Below are 26,555 nucleotides of genomic sequence, written 5' to 3'. Positions count from 1 at the left end.
TGAGTCAGCTCCAACTCCTGACAACCTTATATGTAATAGAATGAAACACTGCCCGGTCCTGCACCAGCTAAGAATCTCTTCTTCTACCCGTGAGAACAAAATCATAAAAAGAGAAGACACATTTATATAAAGAAAGCTTATAAAGCACTGGGGCAAAGTCATGTCTGCTTAGCGTATTGTGTGTACATATTTATGAAAACATCTCTAAATTACCTTTAAACTTGGTTATTAAAATGTAAATTCTATCATATCATCTGTGGTCCTTTTTCCTTGGGCAGAGTCTTCAAGATGATCTAGAAAAACAGGAACAGAGCTTACAGAAATTTGGCTCCATCACCAACCTACTATTAAAGGAGTGTCACCCACCTGTGACAGAGACTCTTACCAATACGCTGAAAGAAGTCAATATGAGGTATGGAGTATGCCAATTTTTACATTGTCGTACATTATTTATGGAGCCCTGGTGGCATAGACATTAAGAGTTTGGCTGCCGACCAAAAGGCCGGCAGTTTAAATCCACCACCAGCCACTCCTTGGAAAACCTATGGGACAGTTCCTCTACATCTGTAGGGTTGCTATGAGTCAGAATTGTCTGGTTTTGGGGTTTTTATGCATTATTTGTACTAAGGCCTTAGTATAAATGATATAATAGAACTTTCAGACGTTACGAATTTGAACTTAATTAGCTCCTATTCTCTTAACGTCTCAATTTTCACAAAGTGAGATTAAACCCATTGCCATCGAGTCGATTCTGACTCATAGCAACCCTATAGGACAGAGTAGAACTGCCCCATGGGGTTTTCAAGGAGCAGCTGGTGGATTTGAACTGCCGCCCTCTTGGTCAGCAGCTGTAGCTCTTAACCACTACACCAAAGTGAGTTTAAGGATAAGTAAATGTAGTGAAGCCATTGAGAAAAAGCTTAGACTTGTTATGTACCCAAATATTTCCCTCATCCCAGTTATCTACCCTTAAAACAAGACTGTGGCATGTTACTTTTTATTCTATTCTGTAGAAACGAGACATCTCTGCAGTAGTTCCGTGTTCACATAATCCAGAATCATGAAAAATAAAATAGTAAATAACAGCATTTGAGGAGATGTGGTAATCTGTTCATGAGTGTTGGCTGTTGCTTCCAGATGGAATAACTTGCTGGAAGAGATCGCTGAGCAGCTGCACGCCAGCAAGGCACTACTTCAGCTTTGGCAAAGATACAAGGACTACACCAAACAGTGTGCATCTACAGTTCAGCAGCAGGAGGATCAAACCAATGAGCTATTGAAGGCTGCCACCAACAAGGACATCGCTGACGATGAAGTCGCTGCGTGGATTCAAGACTGCAACGTATGTTCAGGAACGACTGTATTTTTCCAACATGCCATTCTTAGACTTCACACATTTATCAGGCTAGCGGTGATGTGTGTCAGGTTTAGTGTATCTCAGTATGTAAGGCTGTTATCCAATTATCCAGTATGTAAGAAAATTACCCCTCCTCCGCGAAAAAAAGTCTTAAATATCAAAAAGCCTACTAGGTTTCCAGAATACGTTTGTACTTGTATCATATTTAAGAGGTCCCTCCCTATTGCTTCACTTTTAAAGATGATTTGTTTTCCTGTTTTTCCTAATGGAATGCAATCCATGTGAAAGATTGAGGCTATCAGTTTTTACTGAGATGGTCAATATAAGAAATGACCATGGCGGGAATAATTTTATATCTTTTGAGAATCCACTGTTGAAGGCATTGCCCATTTTGGTTCAATGTCTCTTTTTCTACATAATAATTTATTCTAAGAATTTAGTGGTAGAAAGCAACCTTTCTCTCTTGATTTATTGGTATACTTTGTTTTAATAGCTTTTTAATATTTTTCTTTTTCGCTTTGGTGGCCAATAACCTACTTAAGCTTTTCAGAAACAAGTTTTCTCTTGTTTTATCCATCAAGTGGCTCTTATTATTGTCCTTATGTGCCTTTTTACAAGAATATTTTTATAAGCTTTCCCAAACTGGTTCATTAGAATCAGGCAAGTTATACAAATATATTAAATAAAAGTTTAACCTATTTTAATACCTTCACACAAGTAAACAGTTTAAAGCTAGCGTTTAATATTTAAAGTAAATATAATACCTTACTTTTTTTTCCTTCCTCATATTTTATCCTTATAAGATTTGTCATCTGCAATTCTCCTGAGTTGAGATATGCCTCTTTTATAATGCAGAACTCCAAATTATTACTGTAAATGTTTTAGATATCTGTGTCAAGGTCACAAGAGCCCTTTGTCTTTTTCCTTCCACAACAGTCTCTGTTTAGGCATAGCAGGCTCTGTCTTCTCCATCATGTGTGGTTGGGGCACTGGGAACAGGTCACTGTCCAGGTAAAAGAACCTGTCATTTGTTCTTTCTTAGTAGTAGATGGGGAGTCCCTGGGTGATGCAAATGTTAATGTACTCAGCTGCTAACTGAAAGGTTGGAGGTTCGAATCCACCCAGAGGCACCTCAGAAGAAAGACCTGGCAATCTAATTCCCAAAAAATCAGCCATTGAAAACCATATGGAGCACAGTTCTACTCTGATACACAAGGAGGTACCATGGGTCAGAATTGGTAGTAGTAAGTAGAGGCCAGACACAGGAAATTTCCACTGGATTCTATTTTTGAGCATATGAGGTGTCCCAACAAAGTGAAGGCCATGAAAAAGGTGAGGTACAGCCTACTCTTACCCTCAGCTCACCAAAGCCATCACTGGGTTTCTCCACCCCCACTGAGATTGACAGGTCTGTTGTGACCACTATAATGTGACCACATATACAAAGATATTGATAATAAACTAATTCCTCACACATATGATAATATTTAATAGAAAAAAAAGTTGAATATAGCACTGTGTTTTCAATTGAATATCAGTTACCTAAAGAGGTAGGGGAAGTGGTACCGAAATATTTCTAGTTACTACTCTACTGGGAATAATGTTCTTTTTTTCCTGTTTATGTATGTTTTTCTGGATTTTCCCAGTGTTTTACAATGAGCTATGTGGCTTTTATTATCAAAATAGTATTAAAATATATGTATGTATATACACTTTAAAAATATATATATATATTCAAAATAAATTTTATTCTTCTTTTTAGGCTCCCACTGATATACCCATAGCATACCATTCTTTCTCTTCAATGCTTTATCATGGTGTTTAATTCTATTTGTGTGATTAGGTGATTACCACTGATCTGTCTGCTGTTTGGTTAGTATCTTACCCTCTGAAAGCACCACAAGAGACAAGGACGGTGCCATTCAATTATGTTCACCACTGATGTCAACTCATGGAAGTTCTGCCATCTAACGATTACACCTTTGGCTTCAATAATTGGGGCAATTTATTCTATATTGAAAGATAACGTAATTTTTGCAGAGCATGCCAAGAGAAAACACATACTGACAAAGGTTTCCTGACATTTTTGCCTTCCCGTGACCGGTTTCTTAGGTGGAAATAAGAAGGTCCATGGGTAAACCAGTGCAGGTTGCTTGGTCTGGTGTTAGAAGGGAGGAAAGAATTCTGAAAGTATAGACTGCTTTCTGTTGAGTTTCACCGAATTTGAGTTTGGAGTCAAGAACCTAAGTTTGAAGCTCTGCAGGCAATCTGTGGTCATTTCAAAGGTCAAGTGGGATTATAGTCAATTCTTGATCATATTTTCTTCAAATGAAGTTTATCTAGTATAGTAATTTGACAAATAAGATTTGAGTCCCTCTAGATGCGTTTTAGATGCGTATTTTTTTCTTTTTTTTAGATGCGTGGACCTTTGCTATTTACTGTTTATAATAAAGAGTGCACGTAACATGTTGATTTGTGACAGGTGTTTCCATATTTTCGTCTTCTTCAGGACCTCCTGAAAGGACTAGGGACTGTTAAGGATTCCCTTTTTGTTCTCCATGAGCTGGGAGAGCAGCTGAAGCAACAAGTGGACCCTTCTGCTGCATCAGCCATTCAGTCCGATCAAGTCTCTTTGAGTCAACACTTATCTGCCCTCGAACAAGCTCTTTGCAAACAGCAGACTGTGTTACAGGTACAGAGCTCATACTCACTCAGCGTTAGAAACCAGTGTGCTATAGTCTGGGCATAAACATAGGAAAAGAGTCAGTTTTCATCATGGAGATAATGCTTCCCTCAACATCAAAGAATTAAAAAATAAACAAACTTGGAGATCAGGTTCTTAAAATAACAACTGAAAGTTACAGTGGGGACAAGGGACATGGGAGTCCTGGATTGTTCTCTCCAATGTAATTTAGTCCCTAAACCAACATCTGCTTCCATGGTACTGAGTAAATATGTTCAGTTAGTAAACACTGAGTGGCTTTAATATTAGTATTCATGTTTATATGATTTAAGTTCTTGTTAGAATCAGAATATGTTTCAGACATAATTTGACAGCATATTTAACAAACGACATTAATTGGTTAATTGATTAATGATACACAGAAATAATTCTAAATTTTAGAAAAATTAAAGAGAAGAAAATTTAAATTACTATAGCTTTTTTTTTTTAGGGATGATATCTTGAGAAAGACAATTTGATACAGGAATGTAAAAAATAATTTTAATAGTTACTTGCTCTTTCCCTAGATTTCTAAATACCAATTTTCTTTTTTGAAAAAAAAAAAAAAGGCTGGAGTTCTTGACTATGAAACCTTTGCCAAGAGTTTAGAAGGTTTGGAGGCCTGGGTAGTGGAGGCTGAAGAAATCCTACAAGGGCAGGACCCTAGCCATTCATCTGATCTCTCTACTATCCAGGAAAGGATGGAAGAACTTAAGGTAAATATATTAAAATCTTAATCCCATATTTTCTGTCTTCTATCCTCAAATCTTAAGGAAAGCTCAGAACCCCTGACATAGACCTACTCCTTCTTCTTAGCTCCCAATGACACCTAGAGGAGTGAACTGTATGTTGGCTGTGAGCACAGATGGTTTTCCAGCTCATAAAGAGAGCCTAACCAGGACCAGTCCTAGAAAAGCCCTACACACCTCCTCTAACCCCACCGCTAGTCCCTTCCCGTGCCCCCCATGCCCAGTCAGTCCCCTCCTGAATAGCTCTCGAGCCTGCCATCTGTACCATCATCCTCCCTGATCTATGTTTTGGGGCTCTGCAGCAGCCTTCCAGGGATTTCTTTGCATCCACCCCTTGCCTTCCAATCCATTCTCCCATTAGGTGCCAGAACGATTTTTTTTTTTTAACTTACTTATTTTGTTTTTTTTATGAACTATCTCAAACTTTCAGTAAAGAAAATAAAATAACACAGTAGGCATACAAGTGGTAGCGTATTCTTCCCCGCTGAAAACTTTCAGGGGATTCCAGTGCTCTCAGGATAAAAACCAGCATGGCTTATCATGTCTGTCATAATCTGGCTTTCCCCTATCTCCCTAAGGGGCTCATCTTTTCTTTTTCTATTTTATTAAAAAAATACACAACAAGCATTCATCAAATCAGTAATTTCTTCAGGTACAATACAGTGACTTTGATGACATTCTTCACATTGTGTAGCCGTTCTCACCCTTCTTTTCCAATTTGTTCCTCCCCTATTGACATAAACTGATTTCCCCCTAAGCTTCCAATCTAACCTTTCAAGTTGCTGTTGTCCATTTTATCCCATATGGAAAATTCTTTAAAAGAGCACAGTGCTAATGGCAGACATTCTTTACTAGTTAAGCTAGACTGTTGTTCGGTTTAAAGAAGGCTTCAGTGGATATTTTTGGTTTAAGATTTTAAGTTTAAAGATTATCTCAGGACAATAGTTTTAGGACTTTATACAGATTCAGTGGCTCCAGAAAGTCTGGATCCCATGAGAATTGAAATTTCTCTTTCACATTTTTCCCTCGGGCTCATCTTGCTTCACTGTCTCTCCAGTCACTTAGAAGCCATGGTGCTTCCCTGGGGTCGTGCACAAGATGCTCCCCGCTTCCTGGAATTGTTTTCTTCTCTCCCCCCAAAAATACACCTCTGGTGTTTTGTTCTGTGTCACTTTCTCAGAAAAGCCTTCCCTGGCTGCCGGGTTCAGACTCCCCAGTACACTCACATAGCACTCTTCTTGCTCTGCAATCCTTCATCATGGCGTTCAGTTATATTCATGTGATTAAGTGCTTATTATTGTTCTCTATGCTGCTTGCACACACTCACACTCTGAAATCACCATGATAGAGGGACCGTGTAAGGCAATTTTGTTCACTGCTGATGTCTGCCTGTGGAAGTGCTGCCATCTAACAGTTACCCTTTCTGCTTTAATAATTAGAAGATTGATTCTGTCTTCAAAGATAATGGGCTATTCGCAGAGCTTGCAAAGAGAAAACACATACTGACAAAGATTGCCTGATATTTTCTCCTTCCTACAGCCAGCTTCCTAGATGAAGATAAGAGTGTCCATGGAAAAACCCAGGACAGGTAGCTTTGTCCTGTGTATGAAGGGAGGAGAGAGATCTGAGAGCATAGACTGGTCCTCTCACCAACTTTGAGATTGGGGTCACAGACCTAAATTTGAAGCCCTTAAGGCAATATGTAGTCATTTCAAAGATAAGTAGGATTGTATTCCATCTAGCAAGAACCCAACAATTCTTATTTACCTAATTTCACCACTTTCTACCCAGATGGCCTTGGGCAATTCAGTTAATTTTTTGTGTCTCTGTAGTGGTTAAATGCTGCGGCTGCTAGCCAAAAGGTTGGCAGTTCAAATCCATGAAGCGCTCCTTGGAAACTCTACGGGGCAATTCTACTCCGTCCTATCGGGTTGCTATGAGTCAGAATTGACTCAATGGCAACGGGTTTGGTTTTTGGTGTCCTTGTTTGTAAAGTGGGAATAGTAGTACTGACTTCATGGAATTGCTTGAGGACAAAATGAGATATTACTTACAACAGGGCTTGGTTTATAGTAAGTGCTCAATAAATGTCAGCTATCATTGTTGCGATCATTACTAATGTTGAACAATAAACAAGCCCATGCAAAAGATAAGAAATAAGCTTTTTTTAGTCATCAGTAAATGTTCTTCCTTTATCAGCTCTAGCAAGAATTACTTATGAGTAAATAAGTCAAATAAATAAGAAAATGCACATAAACCGTGAAGCATTCAATGAAGGATAATGATAGCTGTAATAGGAATAGCAGCAGCAGCAGCGAAAGTTAGCTGATGAGGAGACTCAGCTTTGCTTTCCTTCTGTGTGTCCCTGGAGATTGCAAGTAAGTGGCCAAGAAATGTGTAGGAGACCAAAGACCAGTTTCTTCCTGAAATCAAAAGTGAACTGTGCATTTGACAAAGCTCTGCCTTCTCTGACCAGGATTCTAAAACTGTCTTTAAATCTTGGTTTCAGGGACAGATGTTGAGATTCAGCAGCATGTCTCCAGATTTAGACCACCTGAATGAGCTTGGGTATCGGTTACCCCTGAGTGATAAGGAAATCAAAAGGATGCAGAACCTGAATCGCCACTGGTCTCTCATCTCCTCTCAGACTACAGAAAGATTCAGGTAGAGTAACCAAGAGATAAGGAGCCCTGGTGGTGTAGTGGTTAAGCGCTTGGCTGGGAAACCCACCAGCTGCTCCGTGGGAGAAAGATGTGGCAGTCTGCGTCTATAATGATTACAGCCTTGGAAACCCTATGAGGCAGTTCTACCCTGCCCTATAGAGAGTCACTATGAGTCAAAATCGACTCTGAAGGCAATGGATTTGGTTTGGGTTAACCAAGAGATGTTTTGGCAACTCCAGTACACCAGTATGTTTTAAATTCATGATTTTTGTGTATTTATCAATTCTACGGAAATCCTGGTGGCATAATGGTTAAGTGCTACGACTGCTAACCAAAGAGTCGGCAGTTTGAATCCACCAGATGCTCCTTGGAAACTCTATGGGGGCAGTTCTACTCTGACCTATAGGGTTGCTATGAGTCGGAATCGACTCAATGGCACTGGGTTTGGTTTTTTTTTTTTGGTTTTGTGAATTCTACCTGTTTCCAATAATACTGACAAAATTTGAACTAAAAGTAGGAAGCTCAGATTGTGTAAGTGGGTTCCCCTGTTTAATGTCCTAAATATTATTTTACTCGGGGGGAAAAGCCCTTTTTAAGTAAGAATCTATTAAAGGTACATGTATAATTTTATATCATTTTTAAAAATTTTACATTTATATTTATATTGTTTTATAAAAAGTCTTTATATTGTTTTACAATTTTTTTGAGTGTTACCACCTAACGTAAAAGTTTCCTGGTAGTTAAATTAGAATCAGAGAGAGAATATTTAATCTAGTTTTATGTGTTGGAGACACAAGAACGAGCAGCAAAATAACATTATTCTTTATCCTTTGTCAGTAAACTGCAGTCATTTTTGTTACAACATCAGACTTTCTCAGAAAAATGTGAGACGTGGATGGAGTTCCTGGTTGAGACAGAGCAGAAGTTAGCCGTGGAGATTTCAGGCAAATATGAGCATCTTTTGGAACAGCGGAGAGCGCACGAGGTGAGTTAGGCCGAGGACTTTTTAGAGAATAAAGAAGTTTGAGGCCTGTGGAAAAGGCTTGAAAACATCATGTTGTAACTTGTGCTGAGTCTTCTCAAATTCTGTCTTCATTTTTGCCTTCTTTCTTAAGCTTTGGATATCTTAATTATGAAAATGTCGTCCAGTTCTCTGCTTCATAGTCAGTTACAGTAAAACCTGTGAAAGCCACAACCTGTGCAAGGTGGAAATCTGTCAGAAAAGGAAAACTCAAATATTGTCCATGAAAACGAGTGATAGAAAAGTGGTAAGACTGCACCCTGTCAAAGGCGGAAAACCTGTGAGACCTGGAAAAACAAGGCCGTCCCGTTGAGTTCTGGCTCCCACAGGTTTCACTGTATAAGCATGTGGCTGGCCTCCACACCCTGCAATATGTCGTGCCAGAATTGTGGTTAAATGCTACTTACTGGGCAAGAGAGGAAGCGGAGGAAAGGAGGGCCGAAAGTTAGTTTTCAAGTTGGGTTGCAGGCTACATTAACGTTGCCAAGGCTAATTGCTTAAGAAACTCTGTTTTGATCAGAAATCTTTGAGAAATGAAGATTGTGTTCTTCAAAAGGCATAAATAAATATTCCTCCAGGAAATCAAGCTACCACATATCTCCAAGTATACCTCTTGATCAAACTGCTTTATTATTTCTCAAGAAACTATCCAAAAATCAGATCAATTTGCCGTTAGTCCCAATTTTGCTGTTTACTGGTGTCACTAAGTTGCTCCATGTTACCCATCAGCAGAGAAGAGCTCAATTCAGACCTTAAAAGAGAATGAAACCAACTTTAAAGCATTTTGCTAGAATTTTAAAAATGGAGAATTTAAAGATGTGTGAGTTATTTTTAAATCCAGCTTTCTTGCGTTGGCAGATGATTGATCAAAACTGCAATGGAGTGGAGTATTATATCAGATTCATTAGGATAGCTAGAATGAAAAAGATAACAAGCTTTGGTGAGGATGTGGGAAAATTGGAACTGTCGTACATAACTGGTGGGAGTGTAAAATGGTACTGCTGCTTTGGGGAGCAGTTTGGCAGATCCTCAAAATGTTAAACATAGAGTTACCATATAGCCCAGCAATTCGACTCCTAGTTATGGCACCCATGAGAATTGAAAATAAGCGTCTACACAAATGATTCACAGCAGTATTACTCATAATAGCCAAAAAGTAGAAACAACCCAATTGCCCATCAACTGCTGAAGAAATGGTGTGTGTTGTATCCATAGCAGTGGAATATTATTTAGCAGTAAAAGGGAATGAAGTGCATGCTGCAACAAGGATGAACCCCTCAAGTACATTAACCTAAGTGAAAGAAGCCAGATGCCAAAGGTCATATATGGTATGATGCCATTTGTATGAAATTTTCAGAATAGGCAAATCTGTAGAGACAGAAAATAGATTAGCAGTTACCTAGGCTGGAGTTGGAAGCCCTGGTGGGGCAGTGGTAAAGAGCTTGGCTGCTAACTGAAAGATCAGCAGTTCAAATCCACCAGCCACTCTTTGGAAACCCTATGGGGCAGTTCTACTCAGTGCTATAGGGTCGCTATGAGTCAGAATCAACTTAAAGGCAATGAGTAAGGTAAGGCTGGAGCTGAGGAGAAACATGGAATGGGTACAGAGTTGCTTCTTGGGGTGATAAAAATGTTCTAAAATTGACTATGGCCATGGTTACACAACTCCGGGAATAGACTAAAAGCCATTGTATTGTATACTTTAAGTGGCTGAGTTATATGGCATGTGAATTATGCCGCAACAAAAGTGTAAAAAATTACAGTGGAAATAATTGAAAAGACTGTCCATTGAGTTTGTTAAATAGTGAAATAATTTTATTAACGTAATTATATTGAAAAATACTTAGTCCAAAAGGAAAAAAAAATCAGAAAAAGTATGGGAGTTATTTTTTTTCCTTCCTTTCTTCAACTTTTTAAAGGTCTTAAGCTGTTCTCTATGCTTAAAAATGGACCCTATTCTGCATGTAGAATATACCAGAACATATAAAATGGCCATTAACTAGCTTTACTATTAGTTGCCTTTGAAAGAAAGAGTGAAACATTACTCTACTTTTAGGCACTTAGTTTTAATAAACTAAAAACTAACCCTTATTTCAAGCATATCTTAATTGAATTTTTAAGAATAAATGATTCCTACCCCACAGGATTTCACACGTAGCCAATTCAGCTGGAGATATTTTTCATAGCCTTGCTAAGATCAGAATATTGGGAAAGTTATTAGCGAACTGGCCACTAATATTCGGAACTCTAAAGTGTGTTCTTTTTAAATACTAGTTGTTTCAAGCGGAGATGTTCAGTCGTCAGCAGATTTTACACTCGATCATCGTTGATGGTCAGCGTCTTCTAGAACAAGGTCAAGTTGATGACAGGTAGGATTTTTGGTATATTATTATGAAGAAAGTTTCCAGTAAATTAGTCATTTTCTTTTTAATGAGCAGATTAGAAGGCATATATCCAATCTTCCTAAGGAAATTGTCAGATAGCAGAGTCTTAGTAATTGGAGGAAAAGCTTGCCTGAATCTCTGAAATGACTGACTATTGAATCTTTCTAAAGAACTGCTATTACAGTGTATGAAGGACATAGTGTAATTGGAAATCACCTAGCCAACCTTCGCTAGTTATCTCTAGGGGCCTGGCATTAATGAATAGATCAGAGTGAATGGGATCTATGAGGTATCATTAGTTTGTAAACAGATGCTTCTAATATTCTCATAGAATTGCAGAAATTTTGTTCCCAAGGGTTGCTTGGAGATCACTAGTCCATCTCTCTTACTTAGAGACGAAAAACCTGAGGCCCCAAATTGTGAGCTGCTTTCACAAAGATCATATAACTAAGTAGTGGCAGAATCTGCTTGGGAGCCATCGGCTCTGGTTTGCAATCAGATCTGCCTTACACCAGCCAGCCTTCCCAGACTGTCTGCATCCTTCATGTTTGAAAATAGTGTGCTACCTGAAGTCGTGTTACATTCAAACTGAAATCATGCTTCCTCTTAATCACCTAGCAATTTATCTCTTTATTAAAAACGCAGAGGTAAAACCTAGCTCTTTGTCAGCCTTGTGGCAAGTGGACTAACAATTTCCTACCGTATTTACAGTTCCTTGGAATGATACTCACTGTGTCTAATCTACTTCCTGTGCTTTGTATTTGGAATATACATCCAGTTGCCATGGAACTTTCAATGGCTGATTTTTTGGAAGTACATTACCAGGTCTTTCTTCTGAGGTGCATCTGGGTGGACTCAAACCTCCAACCTTTTGGTTAGTAGCTGAGCTCTTAACCATTTGTACCACCCTGGAGCTCTATTTAGAGTATAAACAAACAAAAACCAAACCCACTGCCGTGGACCCTATAGGACAGAGCAGAACTGCCCCATAGGGTTTGCAAGGAGTGGCTGGTGGATTCGAACTGCCGACCCTTTGGTTAGCAGCCACTGTGCCGTCGAGGCTCCATTTAGAGTATAAGCCTGGTTTATTTTTATTATGTGTGTATCTTTCCCATATTTAGGACCAGTAGTTGTGATTAAAATTAGTATTTTTTCACAAAATTAGAAAACAAATCATTATTTTTATTGAAAAATTTTTTTCAATGTTTTGGAAACATTTTCAGTTTTAACAGGATATTTCTCTGGAAGCACATGAGAGACTTCTGCAGTTAAGGTTGGAACAACAAAATGTGATACCATGTTTATTCTATTCTAAGTCAGCCAGATTCCAGTGTGAGCCTTACTGAGGAGTTAAGGCCTTCAAAATAAAATAAACTCAAACGCAATTAACTTTTATTCTTTGCTTTATTTGCCCTTTGCCAAATCCATAACAATATTATAAATGTTTGGGTCATTAAGCAAAATAAAATTTAAAATACATGTGCAAGCCAGCATCTATTAAATTTTAAGTGGTAATTTTAGGAAAAAGCACCAACTAGATGAAAAGGGGAGGGTTGGACCTGAGGATAAAGATTTTGAAAATTACAAGTAAAAAAAAAAAAATTCAGATTAGAACATGTTGACAACAGGAAGGCCCCAAGTTATAAATGTATTGTGCTCTAAAAGTTAAGTTATAAGTTTCGGTTTTAGAGCTTCAAGTTTAGAACTGCTGACGATGTTATATTATAGGGAGTCCTTTGCCGGCAGGTAGCTCAGGACAGCTTGGTTGTACAAAGGGAGAAAAAGGGTTCAACAGAGTTCTTGGATAGTTGCTGGGTGGGGAAACATTAACCGAAAGGTTGGCCAATTGAGTCCACCCAGAGGTACCTCAGAAGAAAGGCCTGGCAATCTACTTCCCAAAAAATGAGCCATTGAAAATCCTATGGAGCGCAGTTCTGCTCTGACACGTGTGGGGTCACCATGAGTCAGACTGACTCAACAGCAGCTGGTTGTTGGTTGGTTGCTTCACGGTACAGACCATTCTCAAGGCCAGCAGTTGTACATTTCTAGAGTCAACAGATGCTTGAAACTTTCTGGGAAACCCCAGGAACCGAACTCATCACATTTGGATTCTGCTGTAAGTGATTATAGATATCCGAATATCTGTTCAAAAATAGAAGTCACCATCAAATCTAATCTATCCTACAGATCTGCATTAAAAATGAAAGCATGTAATAAATAGTTTACAGGGGCTTTATTCAGTACTTTTTGTGTTTAATACAGGCATTTTTGACATTGACTATGTATTCATCTTTTTGTTTAGGTTGAATCATTAAATAAGTTTTTAGGAATAATAATTTGATTTCCAAAATCAAAAGACATAGTGGTCCTAGGTAATGGGGGAAGATATCAAGAATATAGGGTTAAGAACATAGGAATAAGCCCAATTTTGATTTGATGCCACACTCCAGAGGAAGGAATGGTATATCTGAGGAAGACAGGGGAAACTAACATAACAGAGAAAACACAAATGTTACACTTTAGTACTCAGATGTATAAATAACACTATCATCTACAAAGTAGCTCCTTCTGTCTGATGCTGGACAAACCTTTACTAGCCAATTCTAAGACTACAAGTTAAATGTTGTAGAAAACCCAAAAAAAAAAAAAAACTACCAATATTTTTTAAAGTTGGAAAGCACAGAGATAGGAAGAACAAATTAAAAGATCTGAGACTCTTTAGCCAGAAAAAGAGAAACCCTAAGTAAAATTTAATCTCTCTAAATACAGGAACAACCTTTATACAGACAGTCATGACTAGATATTTTTCATTTTTCTAAGAACAAAGGGAAGTGGACTTAAAACGTACATGGAAAATTTAGATAAATATATGGAATAATTTGCTAAAGTGTGGGCTGCGTACTGTGAGGGATACTCAGAGATTCAATCTTATGGAGTAGAATTTTTTGAAATATTTTTTAATAACATCATTTTTTTAGTGGCTTATGATTCTAGCTAAAATAACCCAGTTTTATCCATCCAAAGTGGCTTTTGATTCTAGCTAGAGACAGAGGTTATACGTAACCCTTTCACCACATGTTTTTCTTGCTGTAACACATACAAGCCACAGTTGCCCACAGCACACATTCCACGGGTCTGCTAAGTGGCTAAGACCACATACATGGCGTTTGCCGCACTCCCCTCTCCCTGTCTCCAGCACTCCTGACATTTTTATAGATAAACGTTCAGTCAGGAGCCCTGGTGGCGCAAAGGTTAAGTGCGCGACTGCTGACCAAATGGTTGGCAGTTCGAACCCACCCAGCAGCTCAGCGGGAGAAAGACCTGGCCTTCTGGTCCAGTAAAGGTTATTTTTGTTGGTGGGTGCCATCAAGGTCGATTTCAACTCATAGCAACACCACTTGACAGAGTAGATCACCAGGTCTCTATCCCATGAAACTACTGGGTGGGTTTGAACCACCAACCTTTCGGTTAGCAGCCAAGCACTTTACTGTTGTGCCATGCAGCCTAGAAACCCCATGGGGCAGCTCTGCTCTATCACATGAGGTCGAAAAGCCACTCAACAGCACCTAACGACAACGCATTTGATCTGTGCCGATACTTGAAAACACTGATCATTTGCAAACACAGTCATTTCTTTGTTACTAATTTTCAAAATGACTTGCAATGGACCTGCCAACAGATCACAGCAGGATATTTGAAACCCACTGCCCTGGATCCCCTCTCAGGGACACTGAACATGTACATGTTGGCTGATTATTGTCAGTGCATCCAAAAAGCAGTGCTTTTCAGCATGTAACTACTTCTTCGGCAGGGATGAGTTCAACCTGAAGTTGACGCTTCTCAGTAACCAGTGGCAGGGCGTGATTCGCAGGGCCCAGCAGAGACGTGGCATCATCGATAGTCAGATCCGCCAGTGGCAGCGCTATCGGGAGATGGCAGAAAAGCTTCGCAAATGGTTGGTTGAAGTGTCCTATCTACCCACGAGTGGTCTGGGAAGTGTCCCTATACCACTGCAACAAGCGAGGACCCTCTTCGATGAAGTGCAGGTAAGGTGCAAAACGCGCTGTTTTTAAACCTCTTCTGTGTTTCTGCTGCACACTCCACCCTAGCCTCGGTTCTTCAGACAGCTTCTGGAGTGGCATTGGAATCAGGACAAACAGAATTCTCAAATGTCAACAGAAATACACAAAATGATTGCGGCACAAAGCCTGCATTTGATTCTGAAATTAGATTAAGTCCCAGTCTCTCACCAAGATTCCCTCCACTTTACACACCAAGGCCACCCAGCAGCTCATCAAATCCCTGCTCAGATGGACAGGCAAAGGCAAAGAAAGGAGAACTTAACATTGTTTATGTATTTTTTATTCATGAACAATTGTAACATGTAACTTACATACATATTCCAGAAAAGACTAAGTCCTGTTTGAGCACTATGTCCATTCCAAGCTAATCTCTTACTTTCACCAGCCTGGGAATTTGGACTCCAGCATCTTAGACAGACACCTCTTAGCACTGTAATCAAGCCTTCCCAGTATACTTCGTGGACCCCTCTTTCTTTAAAGGTCGCTGTTCTTCTACCCCTCCTCAGTTCTTTGGGAGACCTCACCGACAGACATGGCTCCCCCTACCCTTACCAGCAGAGAAGGATCAAATTGGTGTCTTCTGGTCACCTCCACCTCTTAAGCTTTTGACCCATATATCCAACTTCTTTTTCGATTTATTTCCACTTATACTGCAGACACAGTATACTCAGTGGGTCCAAACTGAGCCTGTTATTTTTATACCAACAGTTCCCATTGAGGTTCTGTTCCCTATATCCTGTTGCAAGGAAATATCATCAGCAACTATCTGGTCTATCAATCCAGGAGCCCCAGAGTCATTGTAAAGCTATACTCTTCCTTCCCTCTCACTCCCCACATCTAATCTGCCTCAAGTCTTTATGCCCATGGTCACTGCCCTGGGTTCGGTGCTCAGGTTTTCTTGCCTAAATAGAAGGTAAGTTCCTGACCTGTCTTAACTGTATCCGGTGTATACTCTTCCTCCATTCCATTTGCTGCTCTACTGCTGAGTTCTTTTATTAAAACTTAAGCCCAAACATGTCACTTTCCTGCTTTATATACTTTTATGAATCTCGATCACTTTTACTATGAAAACCAAGTTCTCGTGTGAAGTGTCAGCTGGCCTCATGTTCTACCACACTCTTATGTACATCCTACACTCCAGCCATTGAAAACCACATCTAGTTCCTTGAAAAAAAAGGCATCATTATTTCTCTCCCAGAGTGAATGTGACCACGCCCATCTCTCTGTACAGAAGGTGTCCCCTCTCTTACTCCTGGCCCTCATCACACTAGGCCCTTCTTAATCTGGTTGTGTTCTTATGTCTTTCAAGCCTCACCCAGTCCTTTTCACTTTGAGGAAGTCTTCTCTGCCTCTCTGTCCACCCAGTGCTAGGCTAGGCATCCCTTTGTTTTCCTGTGCACGTATCTAATAGAGCAGTTATTATATTGCGTTGTGATGACATTTCACTTGTGGGAAGAAACTAAGCCTCTCCCAGTTGTGTTCTCATTCATTTATACATTGCTTCATTCATACACAAAGTACATGCTAAGTAAATGCTTGTTGGATGAAAGAGGGCATACCCAGTATGTTGTTGTTGTTGGGGATCACTGAGTCTATTCCAACTCATAGTGATCCCATGTGACTGCTGTATAGGGTTTTTAGGCTGTGATCTTTACAGGGGCAGATCACCAGGTCTTCTCCTGCAGAGCCAGTCGGTTCAAACTGCCAACTTTTTGGCTAGCAGCTGAGCGCCTAACCGTTGTGTCACCAGGGCTCCTTACGCCCAATTTAGGATGGTTTAAAAATACGACAGGGAAATGGTGAAGAAGAGAATGAGAAAGTAAAAAGTTCTGGTTCCTTTCAGTTCAAAGAAAAAGTGTTCCTGCGGCAACAAGGAAGCTACATTCTGACAGTGGAGGCTGGCAAGCAGCTCCTGCTCTCAGCCGACAGTGGGGCTGAGGCCGCCTTGCAAGCTGAACTCACGGAAGTCCAGGAGAGATGGAAGTCAGCCAGCATGTGCCTGGACGAGCAGAAGAAACAGCTGGCCTTCTTGTTGAAAGTAAGTTCAGCTCTTTCCTGCTGCAGACATAAGGCAGGACCTTGTCCTTAGTCCTGGACAGCAGTTTTAAAGTCTCTTTTATTAGTCACACTGCCCTCTCCTACTATGATTCAAATAATGCAAACAAAGATCATTAAGTAAGTATTTTGATCCTCTGTGTCTTAAGGCTGTTCTGTCTTGCATGAACTGGAAGCGTTTCCCAAATCTCAGCATTTTTTTCTTCCTGAAATGGCTCCCTACAAAGTAGTATTAAGTCTAATAAGACCGCCCCGTCTATGAGTTTTGATTAATGGCCAGTGCTAAGCCTGGAGCCATGTGATGACTTTATACATCCAGACAGGAATTCAAAGAGTCCACTCCCTAGTCTAAGTCTCTGAAGTGGTTTTCAAGATTGAGGTCTCTCATTTCACAGCAGGGGAAAACCTATCCAGAAAGACACTCCCAATTTGATCTTAGATATCCCAGCAAGTTGTTATGAGATAAAATCTCCAGTAGGTGTGTTAAGCCTTTAGTTGGATCCAGATTACATAGTGATCACTTAACAAATTTAGGGAAATATGGGTTTATCCAGACCTCCCACGATTGGCTTTTCTTTCTCGCTCTCCAATTTCACACATAATGAAGTTCATAAATAAATAGCTAATACAGAGTAAAACCAATAAACTTATTGCCACTGAGATGATTCCGACCCTATAGGATAGAGCAGAACTCCCCATTGGGCTTCCAAGGAGTGGCTGGTTGATTCGAACTGCTGGGCTTTTGATTAGCAGCTGAGCTCTTAACCACTGCACCACTAGGGCTCCTAACAAAGAGTAAACCAAAAACTAGAAAAATAAAAAAAAAAAAAAGACATGCTACTGTTGAGTTGATTCAGACTCACAGTGACCCCATAGGACAGAGTAGAACTGACCCAAAGGGTTTCCAAGGACTGGCTGGTGGATTCGAACTGCCAACCTTTTGGCTAGCAGCCGAGTAACAACTAAGTTACAAACCCAGTAAACCAAGTACTCAATCTTTCTAAGCCTCAGTTTCCTCATCTGTAGAATGGGTATAATTATACCTCCTGCATAAGACCATGAGAGAATTTAATGAAATAATGAAAGTGAATTGTGTGGCATAGTACCTGGCATATATTGAGCACTCAGCAAATGGCAGTAATTATCTTTGTTGATGTGATTATCATTTTTTAAAACCAACAAAGCTATATACTAAAGTTTTATATGTAGATAGATATAGATAATTAACAACACATTAATAAGCTTATCTAAATTAAAAAAAATTTTTTTTAAGAAAAATGTCACATTTTGGATCAAAAGTTATACATAAACTTAAAATGGGATAGATTTTGCTTTTCTGAAAGTTTGAAGTAGGCATACCCATGAAGTTTACTCTGTTGAATTTTATTTGATAATATATGACATTCTGTGTAGGAAACAATCAATCAAAAATACCACTTAACATCTGTAGAGAACTTTTATCTGCATGCAGCACAATTTATCAGTAATACAATACCAGTGATTTTTTTCCTTCTTTTTTTTGCTTTCAGGAAAGGATTAAACTCATTCTGTAGAAAACATGTTAATCATATTTTTTTCTCTTCATCTGTGATGTGATTCTTGGACATATTCCCAAAATTTAATTGGGCATAATGGTTGAGTCATTGTGTTTGCTTTTCATGCTAGTCTGTTTGTTGGTGTGTAAAATATCTATGATGGATGTTTGCCATCCACAACATGAAATTATTTCCTTATAATTCACGCAGTAAAAAGACTTGGTGATAGCTTCAGAATCGAAGTAATCTTTGAAAGGGAAAATCCCCGTTCTTCTCTTGTTAAAGTTTATTTTATTTTGAACCATACACTAGATCCTGTTTGCCTAAGAAGGAATTTATAAAGCTGAAGTTTAACGTATATACAGCATCATGTTAGTGTATCTTTCCACCACAGCTATTTTTAACTCATACCTATTTTTAACTCTTAATGTCTAAGTAATGTGCCAAAAATACCAAAAAACAAAAAAACAGTCACCATCGAGTCAATTCCAACTCATAGCGACCCTGTAGGACAGAGAAGAACTGCCCCATAGGGTTTCCAAAGACAGGCTGGTGGATTCGAACTGCTGACCTTTGGTTAGCAGCGGAGCTCTTCACCACTGAGCCACCAGGGCTCCTCACTATGCCTAGCATTGTTGAACTCTAAATGTACCCTGGGAAACAGAAATGTTTTAACAGGGGGACTTGGAACAAATCTACCCAAAACAGACCAAGGATTTTTTCCTGGCAAGTGGGAAGAAGGAACATAGTTTTGCACTCGAGGAAGTTTCCTGAAGGAATTTTAAAGAGAAATGAGAATCTTGCGTCAAACTCTCTAGTTAGAAAACAAGGCATTCTGAGTAGGGTAGCATTAGTCAACACTTTTTACAGAAGACGATTGTAATCACATCTATGGCTTGGGGTGCTAAAAATAGAGTAAGAAGAGTAGATAGAAAAACGCCAGAGAAGAAAAGACTGGTGGTGATAAAAGATGTTGTCAAGGAAAATGCAACATTATTTGACTCTATGATAACTTTTAAAAGCGATTCTAGTTGTCTTTGGAGCTGAGTAATTCAGGGTTTGGGGAGTGGCCACTGGGAAGGAGGGTCATTGGTGAGGTGGAGGACAGGAATGGAGGTTATTGGACAAAATGAAGGAGTCTCGTTTTGTTGAATCCAGTTTCAGTTGGCACTGAGACAGCAGACATGAATTAATTTGTAGATAGGGTGTCATGACAAATCAGGTCTTCATTAGGGTTCCTTTATCTTTTTTTCTTCTTTTAATTACAAAAGGAATGCATGTGGCAGATTAAAAAGAAAAAAAAAAATTGAGGTAATAATTGAAATATCTAGTGTAAAAACTGAAATTCCAACTATACCACCCTAATGCTATTCTCTTCCCCAGAGGTGGAACCATTGCTACCTGTTTGGTCTGTAGCCAGTTTGGTGTATAATCTTCCAGAACATAACCAGACAATATATTCTAGCCATTTTATTTTGTCGGTGCATAGAACTCTACCACATTCTGCATGATATTCCACAGCACTGCCACTCTCAACCACTTACCTGCTATATTCTTCTTCAGAGTACTTACCGCTACTTGCCATCATAGATATACATCCCTTAAATTGTGCGTTATCTCTCTCCTTCCACTTATTAATTTTTACTGGTTTTTTATGGATTATACATTTAGCCTTTTGTTGCACATGTTTCACCACTACCAAGATACTAGTTGCCGTTGAGTCAGCTCCGAATCATGGTGACCTTATGCGTGCTGGAAAAGAACATTGCCCAGTCATGTGCCGTCCGCATGATTGTTGGTGTTTGTGAGTCCATTGTTGCGGCTGTTGTGCCAGTGCATCTCATTGACGGTTTCCCTCATGTTAGTTAACCCTCTGCTTTACCAAACATTATGTCCTTTCCTAGGGATTGGTCTTTCCTGATGACAAGTCTAGAGTAAGCCAGCCACCAGTCAAATGCCAGGCCTTCTGTAATCGTGTGTTTCTACTTCTGTGACAAGTCAAATATACCTAGCTCATACTATTTATATATGGATGAGAGTCAGGGTTGTATTATTTTTATAGTCTATCTCACTTCTCTTACCCATACTTATTTTCATCCTGAAGGAGTTCCCATATCCCCTTTTTTATCCTTGACTATGCATTTGGGAAGCCCTGGTGGCACAGTAGTTGAGAGCTCAGCTATTAACCAAAAGGTTGGCAGTTCAAATCCACCAGCTGCTCCTTGGAAACCCTGTGGAGACAGTTCTACTCTGTCCTATAGGGTCACTATTTGATTGTCAGCAACAGATTTAGTTTTGGTTTTATGCATTTGAGAAAGTATTAATATTGGTGCAGTTATACAAGGGGTTAGGAAAGAGGCAAAGTACCATGATTGTACTCCCAACTCTGCAGACAGATTCAGGTAACTTTTTTTTTTTTATTAGTATATATGTTATCTACAATATTCTGGGCATTGTGTTCCATGCCTTGATATCATTATCTCCTTTAATTCTCCAACAATTGTAGAGTTTGTGTTCTCTCCATTTTCATAGGGGAAACTGAAATTTAGAGCATAATCTGCTGAACACTTCACAGCTAGTAAGTAACAGAGTCCATTTTCAACTCAGCTCCTCTGGCCACCACGTCATGCTCCCTGACATGACGATGGATGTGGATACATCCTGACACTGTTCATTAGAGTAACTTTAATTCTTTCTCTGGGGATTAGGACAGTGATTGTCTGTATGTTTATTTGTTCTTCAAATTCATACCAAAAAAAATCATAAAATTTCTTTCTCTTCCCGTTGTAGGACTGGGAAAAATGTGAAAAAGGAATAGCTGATTCTCTGGAGAAACTAAGAAGTTTCAAAAAGAAACTTTCCCAGCCTTTACCAGATCACCACGAAGAACTACATGCAGAACAGATGCGTTGCAAGGTAAGGGATTGCATTGAGCTTTTGACCGTCACACACGTTTGTGCCTCTACTGTAACAATGCCTTTGAAAGTATTGATGTTGTTGTTAGGTGTCCTCAAATTGGTTCTGATTCATAGTGACCCCATATACAACAGAACAAAACATTGCCCAGTCCTGTGCCATCCTCAAAATAGTTGCTATACTTGAGCCCATTGTTGCAGCCACTGTGTCATCCATCTCATTGAGGTTCTTCCTCTTTTTTGATGACTTTCTACTTTACCAAGCATGATGTCCTTGTCCAGGGACTGATCCCTCCTGCTAACATGTCCAAAGTATGTGAGACATAGTCTTGCCATCCTTGCTTCTAAGGAGCATTCTTCTTCCAATGTGAATTTGTTCGTTCTTCTGGCATTCCATGGTATATTCAGTATTCTTCACCAACATCACCATTTAAATGTATCAATTCTTCTTCTGTCTCATCTTCGTTATTAATTGTCCAGCTTTCACATGCATATGAGGCAATTGAAAATACCATGGCTTGGGGCAGGTACACCTTAGTCCTCAAGGTGACATCTTTGTTTTTTAACACTTTAAAGAGGTTCTTCGGAGCAGGTTTGCCCAATGCAATGTGTCATTTGATTTTTTGACTGCTGCTTCCATGGACATTGATTATGGATCCAAGTAAAATGAAATCCTTGACAACTTCATTGTTTTCTCCGTTATCATGTTGGTCCAGTTGTGAGAATTTTCGTTTTCTTTACATTGAGGTGTAATCCATAGTGAAGGCTATAGTCTTTCATTTTCATCAGTAGGTGCTTCAAGTCATTTTCACTTTCAGTAAGCAAGTTTGTATCATCTGCATATGGCAGGTTGTTGATGAGTCTTCCTCCAATCCTAATGCTGCATTCTTCTTCATATAACCCAGCTTCCGAGATTATTTGCTCAGCATACAGATTGAATAAGTATGGTGAAAGGATATAACCCTGATGCACACCTTTCTTAATTTTAAACTACGCAGTATCCCCTTGTTCTGTTCAAACAACTGCCTCTTGCTGTATTTACAGGTTCCACATGAGCACAATTACGTGTTCTGGAATTCCCATTTTTCGCAATGTTACCCATAATTTGTTATGATCTACATAGTTGGTTGCCTTTGCATAGTCAATAAAACACAGGCAAACATCCTTCTGGTATTCTCTGCTTTCAACCAAGTCAAATTCTTGTGGCTGTCTACATGTAGAAACAAGTTCCTGGCATATTACGTCAGGTCAGACAACTCTTCGGTGAAACTATTTAATGTTGATTTATTGGAGCTGTTGAAAATGTAGACTAGTTTATGGATTACACAGTGGAAGCAAATGAAAATTTAAAGCACACATTAAAATAATTAAAAGCTGGGTCAAGAGCAATAAAAGCAAAGTCTTTCAGGCATTCACACTGGAGAGCCTTTCCAGCACTAGAGTCTAGTTTACAGAGGGACAAGTGAGGATCGATCAGCAGCTTGGATAGCCTGCAGATGGTGGTTCGTGGAGAAACACGTGCTGTCTTCCAGACCGTGTAAGGAAAGCAGGACTATACATGACTGATCTCAGTGAAAGCAGGAGAGGCACAGTCCCTAAGTTACCCAGAGCCCTAAACACTTAAGATTATGATTGATGCCTGAATTTGCACTTGGACACAAATCATAGCTAATAGAGACTACTCCCTGCATTATTTGCTCACTGAGACTGCTATGATTTAGTGGGTGGAGGAGTCATCCTGTTTCGTACCTGTTAGCCAGGTGGTGTGCCCAAGCAGCTGTTCTCTGCTGAGCCATGCACAAGATCGTATCAAACCTACCTCTACAAAATGCCTTTTCTCAGATTTTGCATGCCCTTGTAGCCCCAGCCACTTGCAAATTGCCACTCTAGAGTAATTCTGTTTAAAACTCCAATAAACATGGCTTGCATTTTAACCAGAAGTTCTCTTCTTCACTCTGGCTAAGAAGTCATAAGCATTTTATAAAAGATTATTTTTTAAAGAAGTCTAGAAATTATGTAAAGTGTGGATATGTTTCCCTCAATATTAAAATTCAAGGATACTCTTCGAAAATGTAAAGAGGAAATTTTCAAAAAAAATGATAGATAGTGCACTTCACATCAAGGGGCCCTGGTGGTGTCATGGTTAAGTGTTTGGCTGCTAACTAAAAGGTCAGTGATTCAAAGCCACCACCCGCTCTGCGGGAGAAAGATGTGCCAGTCTGTTTCCCTAAAGATTACAGCCTTGGAAACCCTATGGCACAGTTCTACTCTGTCCTATGGGGTCTCTATGAGTCGGAATCAACTCCACAGCAGTGCGTTTTTTTAATACTTTATATCATGGATGGTAAGTTTGTGAAATAATATCTTGAGGTGGTACATTCAAAAATATGCAGAGGTGAAATTAAAAAGAGTTCATTTTAAACCTATGATTGTACATTTATAACAAATTATTAAAGAGAACTTCTGATAGAAAGGAATGGGGATTTATTAGACTCCTTCTGTGTGCCTGTCAGGAGACCCTGGGTGTGCAAATGGTTAATATGCTTAATTGCAAACCAAAAGGTTGGAGGTTTAAGTCCACCCAGGGACACCCCAGAAGAAAGGCCTGGTGACCTACTTCCAAAAAATCGGCCACTGAAAACCACATAGAGCACAGTTCTGTTCTGACACCTGGGGTGGCCGTGAGTCACAGTCAACTCGACAGCAACCGGTTTGGTTTTTTTGAGTGTGTGCCAGACACTGTACCTGTATTATCTCTTGAGGAGATTCTGTATTAGTCCTTTTACTGAAGAGGAAACTGAGGCCTCTAGAAGTTTAATAGATTTTCAAAGTTAGTAAATATCAGAGATGCTGAATCCCGCAGCTGTACCTTGAGTCTGGAACAGTTGGTTTCTGCGAGTCTGAACCGGTTGGTTTCTGGTGGTGTTATTTGTTTCTTTCTTAATCTATGTACCAAATCTGATGTTGCATTGGGAGCTAGGCATTGGTACAAAAGGAGGAAGATCTTTGCATTGGTATGACCACTTGATATGTCCGAGAGTATAAACAGAACTTCTGCATATTTAATTCACCTGGGTAGTTTGGTCTTCCAGCCAAACACTCTACCGTGCAACCTCATTTCCCAAAATACATGACAGTTACAAGCTATTGAGTTTGTAGATTAAAAGGATGCCTTTCTGTCCAGCTCTCTGCTGCTCTACCCCAAACCACCCTTAGCAGCAAAACAAAGTAATTACCTGGAAAATTCAGGCTAAAACCTCGTTTGCTTAAATTGCCTAGGAAGTTAGCCTCAGCACTGTTAATTACCTTGGCATTCAGAAACTTGTTCTCTGTGTGAGGAGGCAAAAAGAGGGAGAAAAAAACCATGTGACATACTCTAGTCATATACGAAATTAGCTGGAATCAAAAAACATCAACAGCTGACACAGAACAAGAGTTATAGACATTATAAAACTGGTCATGTGTCAAAGCACTGCAAAAAAGAGTGTCAATGCATTCAAATACGGTTATATTGATTTTTTCCCTCAAATTATTCCCAAAAAGTATAGGGAATATGTTATATACATTCTCTCTCTCTCTATTTATATATATTATGTATAAAAACTGGTTGCCGACAAGTCAATTCCTACTCATAGCAACCCTATAGGACAGAGTACAACTGCTCCGTAGAGTTTCCAAGAAGTGGCTGGTGGATTCAAACTGCCAACCTTTTGGTTTAAGCTAAGCTCTTTACCAGTGTGCCACCAGGGATTGCATACCGGTATATATACGCATATGTATATATAACATGTATATATGTACACACGTATATATAAATATATGTGTGTGTATATATATCCTTTTCCATTATCTTGAATAAATCTCTGCTCCTGCAGAAAATATATCTAATCTATTATTTTAAATTGAGTAATAACAGCAACAGGTCTTCTGAGCTATTAAATTATAACTTCATCTCACATAATGCAGCAATTCATGGTGTCTGAAGATGAATGTCAAATCTAGGAGTCTGTTTTTTAAAATATTTCTTTAGCATGGTCAGTAACTCATGACAAAAAGAAAGGATGGTTTTAAACTTATGGAGTCAGTTTAACTTCAAGAAGAGAAATGCAGGAATGAAATTTTAATTTAAGAAAAGATATGAAAAAAGATACAAGAAATGGTAACTACACAGTAGAAAGAGTCTGCAAGTCACCTGGTAGTTTATCAGAGGAACTGGGCAAATTATCCAGTTATGTCAGAAGGAAAATAAAGTAGATCCCAAGCTTGTTGTCAAATCGAATGGAATGGAAAGGAAATTGTGTCAAGAGGGAATTCCAGGCACACTTCAGAAATTGTTAAAGATAGATGTCCACGGGTGTTCAAGACTTGTTTTGTTTTTAATTTAGGAACTAGAGAATGTGGTTGGCAGCTGGACAGAAGACCTGAAGCAGCTGACACTGTTGAAGGACACCCTATCTGCCTACATCAGCGCCGAGGACATCTCCATCCTTAACGAGCGCTTGGAGCTTCTGCAGCGGCAGTGGGAAGAACTCTGCCATCAGGTAAGACAAGTTCTAGACTCAGCGTTTGTTCGTAAAGATGGAAAACTGGGAGGTGATTCAGAATCTCAAATAGCTTGACCTACGTTTGGACCCATCCTGGAGCTCATAGTTAGTACCAAGGAAGAATCCTGTGGTAATTATGAGAATCTTTCAGATTAAGACAAATATATACATATATATATAAATGTTTCAAATTAAAACATATATAATTATCTATATTACTTTTTTAATTAAACAATTGTTAATTGTTAGGTGAATTCACATAACATAAAATTAACCATCTTAATGTGTAAGGTTCAGTAACACTTTGTACGTACACACTGTGGCACAGCCACTGCCTCTGCCTAGTTCTGAAAACACCTTCATCACCCCAGAAGAAAACCCTGTGCCCCTAAGCTGTCACTCCTTATTCCCTCCTCCCCCCAGTCTCTGGAAACCACCCATCTGCTTTCTGTCTCCATGGATTTACCTATTCTGGATATTTCATATAAATGGATTCATATAATATGTGACCTTTTGTTCTGACTTCTT

At 39.3% G+C, this 26,555-nt stretch overlaps 1 protein-coding gene across 13 annotated transcripts in view; it reads left to right on the top strand.

Moving 5' to 3' along the window:
- Positions 1 to 26,555, top strand: part of SYNE1 (spectrin repeat containing nuclear envelope protein 1) — a 556,892-nt gene that overhangs the window by 456,719 nt on the left and 73,618 nt on the right. For 11 of the 13 annotated variants that reach the window (XR_010323142.1, XM_064292282.1, XM_064292277.1 and 8 more), the window contains 11 exons: positions 279 to 412; positions 1,138 to 1,342; positions 3,867 to 4,049; positions 4,649 to 4,795; positions 7,338 to 7,492; positions 8,329 to 8,476; positions 10,787 to 10,881; positions 14,708 to 14,942; positions 16,822 to 17,016; positions 21,359 to 21,484; positions 25,869 to 26,024. Coding sequence is in view for 12 of the 13 variants with exons in the window: in XM_064292282.1 (XP_064148352.1) it covers positions 279 to 412; positions 1,138 to 1,342; positions 3,867 to 4,049; positions 4,649 to 4,795; positions 7,338 to 7,492; positions 8,329 to 8,476; positions 10,787 to 10,881; positions 14,708 to 14,942; positions 16,822 to 17,016; positions 21,359 to 21,484; positions 25,869 to 26,024 (1,779 nt within the window). In the remaining variant the exon portion in view is untranslated. Of the gene's footprint in view, positions 1 to 278; positions 413 to 1,137; positions 1,343 to 3,866; positions 4,050 to 4,648; positions 4,796 to 7,337; positions 7,493 to 8,328; positions 8,477 to 10,786; positions 10,882 to 14,707; positions 14,943 to 16,821; positions 17,017 to 21,358; positions 21,485 to 25,868; positions 26,025 to 26,555 lie in introns of those variants that run through there. The other 2 variants (XM_064292324.1, XM_064292327.1) reach the window with 2 other exon arrangements.

Source organism: Loxodonta africana, chromosome 1, assembly GCF_030014295.1.
Source record: "Loxodonta africana isolate mLoxAfr1 chromosome 1, mLoxAfr1.hap2, whole genome shotgun sequence".
Lineage (NCBI taxonomy): Eukaryota > Metazoa > Chordata > Mammalia > Proboscidea > Elephantidae > Loxodonta > Loxodonta africana.
The sequence above is the reverse complement of the archived record's forward strand: the minus strand, read 5'-3'. Positions and strand labels throughout refer to the sequence as shown.